Source organism: Bos taurus, chromosome 11 (genome assembly GCF_002263795.3).
Source record: "Bos taurus isolate L1 Dominette 01449 registration number 42190680 breed Hereford chromosome 11, ARS-UCD2.0, whole genome shotgun sequence".
Classification (NCBI taxonomy): Eukaryota; Metazoa; Chordata; class Mammalia; order Artiodactyla; family Bovidae; genus Bos; species Bos taurus.
Window position 1 is genome coordinate 50,007,471 of NC_037338.1, and position 15,748 is coordinate 50,023,218.

General features: G+C 44.8%; 1 protein-coding gene across 1 annotated transcript in view; it reads right to left on the reverse strand.

The window, feature by feature from the left end:
- Window positions 1-11,261, reverse strand: part of KCMF1 (potassium channel modulatory factor 1) — a 77,454-nt gene extending 66,193 nt beyond the window's left edge. Inside the window, exon 1 of the mRNA NM_001076275.1 lies at window positions 11,156-11,261. Within this exon, the coding sequence (NP_001069743.1) occupies window positions 11,156-11,171 (16 nt within the window). The 5' untranslated portion in view covers window positions 11,172-11,261. The remainder of the gene's footprint in view (window positions 1-11,155) is intronic.
- Between the last annotated feature and the right edge of the window lie 4,487 nt (window positions 11,262-15,748).

Consider the following 15,748-nt stretch of genomic DNA (forward strand, 5'->3'; position numbering starts at 1 on the left):
CAGGTGTTTAGCTTCCAGTCTCTGCCATGTATAGCCAAAAAGATCCCTCTAAAGAAGGGCATCTATAGTGTATTTCTCCAAGAACACACAATCAAACATCCCCACCGCAGGCCACAATACAGAGTATGCTGTGTCTGGACTAGTTACACCGACTTCATTTCCTACCTCTTCCCCCTCAACCATGGTCCTCCATCCGCAGGGGGTTCACTGCTGTTCCCAGAACATTCCAAATCTCAGGGCCTCTGGACTTGCTGTATCCTCCTTTTCACATCCTTCACTTAACTCAAGTTCTTTCTTTCAAAGTTCCATCTTCAGAAAAGCTCTCCCTGACCATCACTATCTAAAGTAGGCCCCCATTCTCTAGTCCCAGTCTGGGTTCTTGTAACAGTTGTCACTTTCTAACACTGCTGCTGCTGCTGCTGCTAAGTCGCCTCAGTCGTGTCCAACTCGGTGCGACCCCACAGATGGCAGCCCACCAGGCTCTGCCGTCCCTGGGATTCTCCAGGCAAGAACACTGGAGTGGATTGCCATTTCCTTCTCCAATGCATGAAAGTGAAAAGTGAAAGTGAAGTCGCTCAGTCGTGTCTGACCCTTAGCGACTCCATGGACTGTAGCCTACCAGGATCCTCCGTCCATGGGATTCTTCAGGCAAGAATACTGGAGTGGGTTGCCATTTCCTTCTCCATCTATTTATTCTTTCATGGTCTTTTTCAGGGATTCACAATTTTTTTCTGTCAAGAGCCAGAGAGTAAATATGTTCAACTTTCTCTGTCATAACTCCTCAACTGTGCATTGTAGCACAAAGCAACTTTGAGAATATGGAAATGAGGAGATGCGGCTGTGCTCCAATAAAACTTTATTTACCAAGACAGGCAGTGGGCCAAGTCACAGGCCATACACCCTTGGCATATTCCTTCTAACGGAGTGTGAGTGTCAGAGGAACAGGAAGCTTCTCTATCTTGTTCACTAAGGTTTCCTTAGTGCCAGAATAATTCCTGGCCCTGAGTACACATTCAATATATAAATATGTGTTGAGTAAATAAAAAGAACTAGTCTGGAGTGGGGAGTTATGCTCCTCTTCTACCTTCTCAGGTGACAAGAGCATGACATTCAAGGAGAATGAGGCCAAGGTCATCAGCTCCATTTCCGTTTGGTTAGTATCATATCATGAAAAGTGGTCTCAAACCATTGTGTGCCTGTCACCAACAATAACCACCTCATGCAAACAATGCCTTTTATTACATAACCAGGTCCAGGTAGGAGTCTGTTAAAACACAGGCCGCTGGGCCCCACCCCCAGAAGTTGTGATCGGTAGGTCTGGGGTAGAGTCTAAGAATCTGCATTACGAGCAAGTTCCCAGGTGATACTGATAGGCTGGTCCTGAACCACATGTTGAGCAGCATTGGATGACAGTGCCCCAAAATAATAGGATGTGAGTGCTCAGCTGCTCAGTCCTATCCGACTCTTTGCGACCCTAAGGACTGTAGCCCACCAGGCTCCTCTGTCCATGGAATTCTCCAGGCAAGAATACTGGAGTGGGTTGTCATTTCCTCCTCCAGGGGATCTTCCTGACCCAGGAACTGAACCTGTGTCTCCTGCATCTCCTATAATGCAGGCAGATTCTTTACTCTGAGCCATTAGGGAAGACCCCAAAACAATAATACTAGCATTTTTACACTATCAGGTGGGGGATGGGGAGGAGGGAAGAGCCACAGATTCCTGATGTCTCAGTGATCTGGCTGGAGAGGAGCTGAAGGAAAAACAAAAACATAATACTGACAGCTCAGCGGAACTGCTGCTCCAGTAAAATCAAGACAGAAAAACATGAGGTCTATAATTTTTAACAGACTGTCTTCCAAACACTCTTATTTTCACTTGCAAATCTAGCTGTAACTGGCTAAAATAATAAGCCAAAAAGGTAAAAGAGAGACACCACCAGTGGGTGGCTAACCTTGATAGTGGACTAAGGATTATCTTCTCCATCGGCTCCATAATCAGTTTCCTTAAAATTAAACAAGAATCATAGCCACCTGTCTTTCTACTGGTAGATGCCAGGAGCCTTTTGGAGATGGATACTGGGTATATATAATCTATATAGTGAAAGTGTTAGTCACTCAGTTGTGTTTGACTCTTTTGCTACCCCATGGACTATAGCCCACTAGACTCCTCTGTCCATGGGATTTCCCAGGCAAGAATACCAAAGTGGGTAGCCATTCCCTTCTCCAGGAGATCTTCCTGAACCAGGAATTGAACCTGCGTTTCCTGCATTGCAGGTGGATTCTTTACCATCTAAACCACCAGGAAGCCCAACAAAATACATGTACAATAAATGACCAAGCCTAGGGGTCACTTTTTTCAAATGATGAATTCACCATAATAAAACTTGAAATGGACTAGCAACAACTTTTGCAAATTCTATATCTGTCAACTCCAGGGACTTCAAAATAACCCCTCAAACTCACATTAAAACCACCCCAAAGCCATTACTTACACTTCATCAATCTGAATAGCCCTCAAAGGAATTAGAATTTATATACATTTGTAGTTGTTTATAAAGTGGATTTCTACTGTGATGGTTTTATGTAGCTAAAGTTTAGGTTAAGAATAATTTTAAGGTCAAAAAATAGGGTAAAATCTAACTTCTTAGGAGAGAAATTCAGGAAACAAATCAAGAATGTTCATGAATGGACAATTAAGTAGATGGCAATACTGCATCAACATGTTACTTACAAAGACAGACAGTATTATGATCAAAATATGAATTAGCAGACTTCCAATGTGTCTGGAAGTCTAAAGTGTTTCTCAGCTAAGACCAAGTAATTTTTTTATGAAAATCTAGCATCTGAATTAAAAAGTTTCAGTGTGGAATATATCCTAGATTTTTACAGTGTTGTAAAGAAAAAAGAACATAAAAATATCTCATAAACAATTTGTATATTGGTTACATGATGAACTGTTATTTTGTATATATTAAGTTAAAGCATTAAATTATTAAAATTGATTTCACCTTCTCAGTTTTGTTACTGTAGCTCCCAGAGAATTTCAAATTACATGTGACTTGAAACTAGATTTCTATTAGACAGTGTGATCATGCAGCCCAATTCTGCAAGAAGATTTGCTATCTCTTTTTCCCTTTGAGTGGCTTCTAAAAAGCTTGCAGAAAATGATAGGGAGCAATGAATAAGCATACAGATATGCAGTATGTCTGACATGGAGTGAAGCTCTTTGATCCTGGCCTAATACGGGATCACCTCAGGCCAGGTGCTCATCCACTGTAACCCAAGGTTCTAATCACCATTTTTCCCAGGGGAAGGACGATCAGTTTCACCTCAGCGACTACTGTCCATGTGTGTTTAGTCGCTAAGTTGTCTCTGATTCTTTTGCGATTCCCCAAGGACTGTAGCCCACCAGGTTCCTCTGTCTGCAGGATTTCCCAGCAAGAATACTGGAGGAGGTTGCCATTTCCTTGTCCAGGGGATCTTCCCCACCCAGGGATCGAACCTGTGTCTCTTCTATTGGCAGGTGGATTCTTTACCATTGGGCCACCAGGGAAGCCCTCAGAGACTACTATGTACACTCTTATCTGTAGCTATACAAACACATGAAATTCATTTCAAATTGCAATTAACTGTATCAGAACTGCTAGCAGTGTTACTAAGAATGAACATGATCTCTGACTATGAAAACTACCTGGTTCCCACCACCCCCCACCTCCCAGCATGTATTTCATTCTTACCGAGAAGGGACACATTTCTAACAACTCCTTTACATAATCCCTGCCCATTTCACTTCAGTGTCTTTAACTCCTGATTTAGAAAGTTTCTCATTTCCTTGCACTCACTGTCAAAACTCTACAATCACAGAGGACACCAAAGGAGAATGCTGGTTGAGGAAGAATACCAGAAGGAAGTAGGGTCCAGTTACTCACCCCAACGGTTGCTATATAACCATAAGGATGCCACACACACAAAAAAACACTATACGGAATATAAAAAGTTTAATACCTTGAGCTCTCTTTGCTAAGTATCAAAAAGATACTTACGTGTGCAGATGTGTGTTGAGACCTTAAGTTTAAGGATAATATTGTTAGAGAACGAAATGTACTGCTGGGCAGAATTAGAAGTGATTGTGAAGCTTGAATGAAAATAATGTTTTAAAAAAAAGGAGGGGGGTGCAAATATTGCCAAAACATTAAAACACTTACATGATTTAATTACCCTGTCATAAAATATAAACTTCAAGGACTAATTCGAGCACACTGGAAAAGAGCCACAACCTATGCAATAGGAAAGAATTTTATTCCCTAACATGTGTTTCTAACCCACTGAATATTATCATCCTGCAGCAAGGGTCAACAACTTGTGGCCAGCTCTGGAGATGACTTGGAGTGGTACTTGAGTAGGTAGCCATAAATATTCTCTGAATGAAAGACTGAATGAAGCAGGAAACTCACACACAGTGCAATTAACATGCAGATCTTCACAGCCAGTTAATCTGAAACCAGAGCCAGAGGGAGAACAAAACAGCACCTTGGTGGCCAGTCCCAGGCCATTCCCCAGGGAGTCAGCTACCCTAAGTTATTTTCATTCTATGTACACATAGTTTACTCATCCCCTCTTACTTTTATGAAAGTTCCAAGTTCTCTTTCCTACAAACTCTTTCCCTCTTAACCAGTTCCCCCATACAAAAGCAGGGATGCACTTTCGAGTCTTACCATTTTTTCAGACAATTATTAAACATCTCTAACAGTCACTCCCAAATGTTCACTGGGCCTCCCAAAGGCCAGACACTATGCTAGGTGGTAGCATACAGAGGTGTAAGTATAACACTATACCATTGTGGTGCAGCCAGACAAGTGAACAATTACAGCATAAAAAAATGCCTGGAGAATGATGCACAAGTGCTATTGGAAGGACTTAACTTTGCTGGGTGGGCGGGGAGGGTGACAGAGTCTTACGGAACAAAGGTAAAAGAAGTCAAAACCAAAAATTACAGTCTAATATACCTGCAACTGTTCTAATGGTCAACTCATCAAGTTAGCACTCTAAACTGGCTCTTTGAATGTAGATCCTCTGACTACAGAGAAATCTGAAGTTCATGACAGTGGCACTGATTACTGGCAAGAGAAGGAAAACACAGACAGACAGACACACACACACACACACATACTCCAGCAGAAGAAAATGTGCAAACCTAATTAGTGATGATGTCAAGAGGCTTCACCCACTTAATGTCTGTCCCTCCAAGCTGAAGGTGACTTGACTGACCCACTCCTGTGATTGACTTCAGTTGGATTTTTCACACAGTAGTGATGGATTTGCAAGAATCCATCCATACTTTCTCCCTGATACCTCTTGTGGCTACTGGCCAAGTCTGCTAGACTGGTGGTTGGTACCACGGCCCTGAAGAGATAAACAGACCATGTACGTGAACAAGACAGACCCACACTCTGCTTTGGTACTATTCAGAAAGACAGTTAGAAACATGGATTCACAAACATGTGGGAGGGCAGTTAGAAAAGCAGCAAGGATGGCACCCGGGAAGGTGCCTAACAAGCAATTCATCTCTTGCTAGTTTCGCAGGACCCTGTTTTTACCTCCTGGTACCTGGTTCTTTAGACATTTTATCAAGCATGAGAGTTTTCTGTTTCTGACTTCCTGTGGCTACAGATCATTCCCAAGATTCATGACTACCCTGCCTAACTTTCTACTGCCATCACCCTCCTCGTCTCTTGTCCTCACCCTTGCCCGAACCCTCTTTTCATGCAAAACACTCACTTTCCTCCCATGGAACATAGGTAATGTGTTCCTCTGGAAACCGTCTGCCTTATCCAACATCTCCATCATCAATCAGGACACAGATAATATATAAAAATCACCACATTTTAAAAAATGCTCTGATCTATAGACCTCTTACAGGTTCTTTCCTTAATTTTAATGTATAACTTTAGCGGCTAAAAAGTATGTGTGTGTGTGTTAGTTGCTCAGTCGTGTCCAACTCTTCGCAACCCCACGGACTGTCTGTCAGTGGCTAAAAAGTATACCCAACCATTTTAAGGAAATGAAAAACATCATGGCTCCTAGCACAATGCTAAAATTAATGTGAAATTAAACTTTAATCAACAAAGATTTTAATTACGAATGGCACTACTTTAAAATTTTATGAATATGAAGGGTAGGAAATGCTTCCATATTCATGAAAGAAGCCCCACGGCAGTACTTATGATGACATTTAAAACATACTATTTTTAGGATAATATATCCTAAATGATACCTTAATCTTCACTAAAAACAATTTTTGGAACCTGCACTCTAAAAAAATCCAAACCACTGTAAATATATGTGTTAGATGTTATAAAGCTGATGTTTTGAAAATTAAGACTCATAAGGACATGGATTTCTTTTTTGAAATGTTGCAAACCTAATGTGAAGGAATTTGGTCAATTCACATCAGAAGCTTCCTGATTTTCACTGTGAAAAGGTTTACAACCTTTAAACAAGACTGCTGTTAATAAACTCTTAAAATTCTAAGACTAACAGAAATACCTTTCAAACTAAATTTCTAATATAAAACAAGAAAGTTTATTTTGCTATATTTTAACTTACACATGGATGTCAACAGATGAGAATGGACTTCAAAATCAACTTTATACAAAATCATGGAATCAAAGACTCCAGAAATTAAAATATTTATGTTTTATCCTTTATTGAAAGTCAAAGTAAATATAATAAATGATTCACTGAAATTTAAAGTCAAGTAAGAGTGTCATAATCTTTTTAACAGATCACTTAGTGAAGTAAGTTGTTCGACATGATAGCAAAGAACTTTTCAGTGGGAGTGAATTTACTTTGTCACAGGAAAGCAAAAGTCACCACGTTAAAAATCCCATGATAATTGCCAATGCTGGCTTTCCAGTCCCCAAATTCTGAAAACAAAATTATTGCAATTCCCACTGGGACTGTCTGCATGCTCATTTATAGCACTAGATAGCACTCCTGGAGAACAGAAATCTAACAAAAAAGTGATACAACTTCAAAACCCTTTCAAGAACTAGAGTAATGACCTACCTACTGTTGTACTTAACATTTTGAAAATAAACAGTCTCAGATGCTTTTGAGAATAACATGTTAGGATCACTGGTCCATTTATTCACTATCATTGCTTACATATGAAAATCTTCAAAAACTTAGGGGAAATATAAATCAAGTAGAGATTAGTTCAAATAGGAACTGTATTTGAAAGCTCAAATGATTTTATCCAAAATGAAGAGCAGCCCACAAAAAAGCTAGGAGGCACTCAAGAAAAAGGAGTTAGAATTCACAAAAGATTCCCTCTCTGAAACTGGGCAAAATTAGTAAGAAAAAAGTTGGTAATTATATTGTCATCAATTTGTTTATCCCTTCCTTATGGCATGTCTCACACTGTGCTGCAGGAGCTGTGCACATGCGTCTTCCGTCTTCCCCACCACACTTAAGTTGAGGAGCTCCCTCTGCTTCATTCATCCTTGGTACCTAGCCCAGGGTCTTAAACATAGTAGCAAATGAAAAAAAGGGTGGATGATTTAAGGTAATAAAACATATTCCTAACTAGGTAATCAATTAGGCTCCAACTCATGCAAGAACATTTATAATTTCATTTTAGCTAATAAAACACTGAGTAATTTGATATGTTTTTAACAACATTTGCAAAGCTATTAAATGGATTTTAAGCTCTGAATAACATATTTATACTCTAAATGTATTTAAGAAGAAAGCATGTAGTGAAACATTAGGGAAAAAAAAACTTCTACCAATGAAACAGAAAATGATGGGTTTCACTGTGTGTAACATGGAACTAGATGGTGCTGGCAGGTTGAACATAAAATGACTAAGAACTGACATTGTAAAATGTTTAAAGACCCTGGAATTCTGGTTGTGAAAGTCAAGATTGGCAAGCAGGAGACAATGTAGAGTACCAAAACTCCAGTGTCTGGAAAGGCAGGTGGGGAGTCTGTTTCTCCAGCAGGAACAATAACTCTGATCACAATCTATATAGTGCTGCTGGAAACAGGTACAGAACCAGCCCACACCATGGACTCACTCCCCATACCCCAGAGGAAACGATGGAATACCAAGCAGAGTGGGTCCTTTCTGGACTCTCCACAATTTCAGTTCAATCAACTCTAAAACTAAAGTCCAGAGCTAAAGTAGGCAAATGATAGCCTGCAGGCCAAAATGGGCCAAATGTGGCCACCTCCAGTGTTTGTGCAGCCCTCAAGCTAAGAGTGGTTTTTACATTTTTAAATGGTAAAAACGAAGAATCATAAAAATTATATGAAATTCAATGTCAGTCCCATAAAGAAAGTTTTCATTGGAACACGGCTGTGCTCATTCATTACATGTTGTCTGCTTTTACACTACAACAGCAGAGGGGGCATAGGATTGCCAAGCCTATGATATTTACTCCCTAGCCCTTCACAGAAAAAAAGCATGCTGACCCCTAGAATATGCCTTGAACATTTCTCTGTGCTTCCAGTTGCACCTCATTTCTCTGAGGTAGTCCACTGCTTTGCAAAGTATAGACTAAAGCTTGACAGATGTCCACCTTGGGGTTCTGTTGTCCAAAGTTACATTCTTACATACAATATAGTGCAACTCATTAGGGTGGGCCCAAAGACGCAAAGCAGGGGCATACAGAACGCACTGAAACAGAAGCACAGGGCAAGCACGCTACAGGCGGGCAGCACAGTTCAGATTTCTTCCCAGACTACTACAGCCAGTTCTAGGTCATACTACTGAAAGGAAAAGGGAACTACAGAGAATTTGGCGGTGGACAGATGATTAAAAGAGCTCAAAAATCCTACCACTAAAGAAATGGGATTAGTTGGCCCAAAGAAGAAAGCATGAGAAAAGAACTACACTACCGAGGGTGTCAATCTCTACATTTGTTGATACATTAAATTCTAACCAATGAAAGTAACTGGTAGGCCCAACTAAAATTCCACACACCATAGATCTAATAAATTAAATGTGATTCTTAAGGAGATTGTCATTCCTGCCTTAGGCCATTAGCTAGACCCTTAAAAAGTAATCATTTGACAAATACTGTACTGTAAATCTTCAACTGATGTATGGTAGGAATGTTCCTTTTTTCAGAAACATCTGGCATGCTCTAAGTTACAGAAAAGGTGTGCTATTCCTGTGCTGAGGGGCTCAGTAATATTCAAGTAACTAAAAGGTAAATATAAGTTTCATGACCACATGTCTTTCCACAGGACCAAACAGGGGAAAACAGGCTTAAAGTACAGAATTTGTGTTACATTCAAGAATGTTCACACTGTGGGGTTTTAATTTCTCTAAAGGATTCCTGAGGGTAAAGGAATGTTCCCAGGATACCATTCAATTACAAAACTCAGCCTGCAACTATCCAGATATTTTCTTGAAGCAAGGAGAATGGGTCTCAAACACCCTTCTTCCATTGCTATGATTCTGTAACTCTAACTCTCCCAGTTCTTACGAGTCAGAGAGCCTACAGCCATTGCTCACTTTCATTTTGTCCTGAAGGTGGTCAATGTACACACGACTTCAAAGATAAACTTCACATACCAAATTAAAATTTGATTATCACTTTAATTACAATTTATTTAAAATTACAAGACAGGAATGTTTCCATTAAGTAAAAAAAGGGGGGAGGGGGAATAGGCATAGCTTCTAAATATTTCTATGAGCCTATGTACCTTATTATTTCAAACTGTCCAACATCAGTACACAGTAAGTGAAGAAAATACAGTATATTTCCTATTGGTTTTGTGATTTTAGAATACAGAATCCTTGGACACAATATATTCTTGAAGTCAATCTCAAATTAATTATAATTAGTAATGGAAATCCTGAAACTTGCTCTAAATATAATTTTGATCAATCTGAGTTTTTCCATCTTGAAATTCTAAGGCCTATATTTCCCTAAGAATACCTTCGCAACGTTGTGGTGCACACGCAAGAATCTGACTCACTAAACTTTCTCCACTCCTACATCACCTATATAGGATTTTAACATCAAGAGTACAAAATATCTTCAAGCCACTTCTACAATCTTGCATTAACCTTACCAGGATAAACTTTTCCGCCAAGTTTCGTTAAGACTTTTTATTTAAAGACCTGTGGTAGTGAAACAAAGAAAACACAACCCCCTCCCCCTTTTCTAAACCATATGGCAGCAAATTAAAGTTAACTTATTTTTTTATCAGCTCAACGCCTAGACCTCGGCCCTAAACATTTTTCTCTTTGTGCCCTGGGATCGGACTAAAACAGTCTGCTGATTTGCAACTGTACCCCCATGTTTTAAAATCACAAAACAAAGTCCCAAACGCCCCCTAACCACTACCAGACCTCACCACGGTCATTTACTAAAACCTGGTTCAGGAGACCATGCATGCCGGGCAAGGGGCCCGCAGCCCTCCAGGAGCGAGTCCCCTTCCGACCCAGTGACCGAGCAGTGAGTTTGCTCACCCGGCCGGGCCGGATCCGCCCCGGGAACTTGGGTTACCCGAGCCCAGGGACGCGCCGAGGCCTAGCCGCGAGGCCGGGGCGGGCTCCAGGCGACGGGGGCTTCCCGTTCCCCGACCGCAGAGCCTTCCCGCCCGCCCCGCCGTCGTCCGCAGGCAGGGGCACTCCCCGTCGTCTCCCGGAGACCGGACTCACCCACCGAGTCCCGGGTCGGCTCCTCGGTCTCCTGCCGCCGTCCGCGGCCCCGCTCGGCGGCCGCGCCGGGCCCTTCCGGGACGGCGGGAGCTCTAGGCCGCGCCGGGGCCCCGCGGCTCCGGGACCGGCCGGCCCGGCCGCGGCGTCCGGTATCAGTCCCGAGGACCGGGCTCCCGCCGGTAACGGGCCCCGCCGCCTCCCCTCCCCCTCCCCCGCCCCATGACAGTGCAAACCCTCCGGCCGGCCCGGCCGCCCCGCCTCCGGCACCAGGCCCAGCTCAGGGCCGCGGCCGTGGCGGCGGCGGCGCCGCGGCTCTACGCCCTCGCTCGCTCGCTCGCTCTCGGGCCCGGCGTCTCGGGCCCGGCTCGGGCCCAGCCGAAGTCTCCGCCGCTTCCCGGCCGCCCTCCGCGGCGCCCGGCCCGGGCGGGGTAGGCCGAGGCCCGGGCGGTGGGGGTGGGGGCGGGGGCTCCTCTCACCTTCATGTCGGGACATCCTAGTTCAGACGGTGGCGGCGCGGCCCCTCCCGGGCTCCGACTGCAGTGTCCCCTGTGGGGTCCCGGCGCTGCCCGCGCCGGCCGGCCGACTCCCACTCGACTCCCGGGCTCGGCCGCGGGGGCGGGGTGGGCAGGGGAGCGCTCCCGCGGCGGCGGCGGCGGCGGGGAGGCGGCGCGGGGCGGGAATGGGGCCGGGCCTGGCCGGGGCTGAGCTCCTCCAGGAGGCGGGTCCGACGCCGCGGCTCCGCCGGCGCCCGCCGTGACTCGGTCACTCTCGGGCCCGCCGGCTCCCGGCTGCGGCGCCGCGCTCCGCAAACCCCGCTCCTCCCCTCCCCCGGCCCACCCCCCGCCCCTCTTCCCCGGCTCCCGGCCGCCGCCTCCTCCTCCTCCTCTTCCTCCTCCTCCGCCTCCTTCCGCCACCCGCACGCCGGCCCCGCCTCTCGCTGCCCGCGCCGGGCCCAGCTGCCCGGAGCCCCGCGGCCGGAGGGCGCGGCGGGGGCGCCGCGGCGGCGGCGGCGGCGGCGACTCGGGCGGCGGCGTTTGGCCGCGCTCGCCGGCAGGCCTCGGTCGGGCGCCCGAGCCCGGCCTCGGCCTGGCCACCGCCGCGCCGCCGCGCCTCGCGTAGGGAGGAAGAGGAAACGCCCCGGCGCCGGCGCTCGCCGGTACGGCCGCGCGGCCCCGAGCCCCGCCTGGGGCCTACGTGGAACCGGGCCCTAGGCGCTTCGCCGTTGGGCCGGGCCGACCGCGACGGCAGGTGCTTCCCGACAGCGAGCTGAGACCACGGCAGGCTCCCGCCTTCGGGAGCTTGGCCGCCGGGCCGACCGCGGGAAGCCCCCTGCTGCCCTCAACCCCGACGGGAGGCTGCGCAGCGGCCGGGGACACGTGTTTGTGTTTCTTTTTAAGCCAGCGGCTCGACAGGAAAGGCGGCTGACCTCCGGGCGTTGTCCCGCGTTGCCCGACCCGGTGACTCGTGGTCGGGAGGGCGTGGGCGCGGGAGGCGGCTGGGCTTGGCTGCTGTGCCCCACGGCCGGCTGGCTCCTTGGGAACCATCCCGGTGGAAGACTCCGCTACCGCCTGCCCGGGTGTCCGGCGGCCCCCGCGCAAAGTTTGTTCCAGCATCTTGGCTCAGCCTGAGTGCTCCGCTCTGAAAACTATTGGGGTGTGTGTGTCTGTGTGTCTTTTTTTTTTTCCTTTTCCAGTTCCTGAACTACTTTTCCGTTTTTAACCTGTCTTTTATATTTTTACCATCATCCTTGTCAACTTTGTTTTCAGGCATTATTCATCAAATATTTATGCATCCCCTTACCACGTGTCTGTTGGTAGCGTGGTTTGGTGGAAAGAAGCCGCACTTTGGAATCAAGACAGATCTGCCATGGATTCTGGATCTGATATCTTCTGTATAACCTTGGACAAGCTCATTGACCTTGCTGAGTCCCCGTTTCCTTGTCTTTTGTTTGGTTTTTGACTTATTTTAATTTACGCGTTTATATTTGAAATTTCTTTGTGTGTGTGTGTGTGTGCGCGCGCAAAAACCAGAACTGTGTCCTTTAGCTAAAAGTCTACCTAAATTAGATTCTAAAGTACTTGCTTTGGGATTATTCTTATTCCTTTACACCATTACTAGCTGTGTTACCTGGAGAAAACGAAAGCCTTCTTGTGCCTTTCCCATCTTTAAAATGGGCGTTTAAAAAAAAAAGGGGGGGCGTGATTACAGATGATAATAATAACAGCAAGTATTTGGTGAATTAAGAGCTAAAGTGTATATAAACTAGCAGGGGACACAATAAAAGCAGTTTGTTACAGTATTTCTTAAATCTGATTTAAGAGGCATCTTGATTTCAAAGATATAAAAAGCTTGTCTTAAAGTCAAGGAAATAAATATTCGGTCACTCAGCTCTACCCAAGGGCTTGTGTGTGTTTGGTGGTAATTAATGATCAGCCAAACTAAGGTTTAAACAAACACGGCTTTAAATGAGGACTTTGTCACCAGAAGTATTTCCAACGCATGTATGGAGCTTTTGCCTAAGTCCAGTCCCATCCAGCTTGAAAAGTTTCATCAAGGCCTTAACGGGGTTTGGTGGGATACAAAGAGTAGGGCTTCTAGGGACTTCCCTTGTGGTCCAGTGGTTAAGACTCCATGTTTCCAAGCCTGGGGGCTATGGTTCGATCCCTGGTTGGGGAACTAATTTCCCACATGCCCTGTGGCGTGGAAAAGAAAAAAAAAAATAGGGCTTCCATCAAGGATAACTAAGATTAACTGACGATTGTCTTCTGCCAGTGACTTTCTATGCATTTTAGAGTATTGTGTGTGTGATCTAAGGTACCAAACTCTTAGTACCCTTGGGCTATAAAAGAAAAGACAGCAACACCCCATAGTCCTCTGATAAGTAAACGATGTCTGTAAATATATTGTGATAGTGATTAAGGCAGTATCAATAATATAGTCAGACAAAATGCTGGAGCAGGTAGGAGACCTGACAGAAACACAACTGAACTCCAGGAAGGAGTAAGAGTTTGTTTCGGTTTGGGAATTTGTTAGCTAATCCTATTAAGGAGTGCATACAGATGACTGTCTAAACCTGAAAGGGATATCAGATGTTTGACAGTTATTGTTTTCAATCAGGCAAGAGTAAGAAAATGAAGAATCTGATTAAAGTATTTTTTTCTCTTTGTTAAGAGTAAGCAGGAATATTACAATTATTCAGGGTTTTCATGACTGGACGAAACATTTCCTCAGTTCAACTAGAGTCAGCCCTTCAATTAAAACAACCTGCTTGCTGTCCTGCCATATAGGAGACTCCATTTGCCAAAGGATTAATGTAAACGTTCATACCAAGTTGTTCATCAAATGATGTTTGTTCTTCATAAATGTCTCCTCCAGTCCTTTCCCTGCACTTCTTGAGTTCTCCTTCCATGTCTAACTCCATATTAGGGGCTTCCCAGGAGGCACTAGTGGTAAAGAACCCACCTCTCACCTCTTGCAGAGAGTAAGACGAGACTGAAGTGACTTAGCACATCCTCACATGTTCCTTGAAAGTGAAAGTGCTACTCAGTTGTGTCCAACTCTTTGCGACCCCATGTACTAGCCCACCAGGCTCCTCTGTCCATAGAATTCTCCAGACAAGAATACTGGAGTGAGTAACCATTCACTTCTCAAGGGGATCTTCCTGATCCAGCAATCAAACCTGGGTCTCTTGCATTGCAGGTAGATTCTTTACCATCTGAGCCACCAGGGAAGCAATGTGCATACATCAAAACATTCATGACAGGCATGTTCAAAAATTATAGTAACCTTACAAGTTGGGGTGGTCAGCCAAATTTCCCTTTATAATAAGAAAAACGGTGAAATTATTTCTTGAATTTAAGTTATAGGCATTGTGCCAAATAAGCACACCTGCATCACCTCCTGGTGTTTAGTCACTCAGTCATGTCTGACTCTGCGACCCTGTGGGCCGAAGCCCTCCAGGTTCCTTTCTCCATGGGATTTCCCAGGGAAGAATACTGGAGTGAGTAGCCATTCCCTTCTCCAGGGGATCTTCCTGACCCAGGGAATGAACGTAGGTCTTCTGCATTGCAGGTAGATTCTTAACCGTCTGAGCCACCAGGGAAGCCCAATTATGTTCCTTAAAGCAAGCTAATGCATGTAAACTTTGGTGAAATCAGAATAAGATCTATAGTTAATTACACTAATGTCAGTTTCCTGGTTTGGTATATTCTGTAGTTTTGTAAGCTGTTACCATTGGATGGAGCTGGGGTAAGGGTATATGGGCTCTCTGTGCAACTTCTTGTGAGTGTATAACTAATTTTATAAAGTAAAAACTTAGGGAATATCCTGGTGGCCTAGTGGTTAGGATTCCAGGCTTTCACTGCCATGTCCCAGGTCCAGTCCCTGGTCAGAGAACTGAGATCCTACAAGCTGTGTGACACGGCCAAAAATCAAATAAAAGCAAACTAAAAACAGAAATCAGATTAATAGTTACCTGCAGCTGAGAAAGTGAGGGTTGGGCACTGGCTACATAGAATTTACTGAGGTGATGGGCATATTGTCTTGGTTTTATTAGTGTTTTCTGTATACCTTTGTCACAACTTACAGGTCTATAAACATAAACGATTATTGCATTCTACTTCTGTGTAAATTGTAGCTAACTAAACCTGTGCTTTGTTGTACTGTTTTGATTCCTGCCTCTGGTCCTGTGCATGTGCTGTTCCCTCTGCTTAAACGAACACAAGAAAATTCAACCCTAAATTCAAATTGCTTGTACTCTCTTAAGCCTTGCCTTGCCTCTCAGACCCACCACTCCAGCAAGTTCTTCCCCTATGCTCACTTATGCTATGCCTAATTTTTAGTTTTCATCTGTTTCTTAGCTAATCTCCTCCAAGACAGGCAGTCACACGATTTCTTTCTGTCACTGGGATCCAGTAGTGTTGAATGGGTGAATGAATGAATGGTTTAAAGCAGCAAGAAAGGAACTTACCTGGTGGTCCAGTGGTTAAGAATCCCAAAGATCACACAAGCCCTGGGGCAGCTAAGCCCACTAGCTGCAACAAAGACCCAGCCCAGCCAAAATTTAAAAA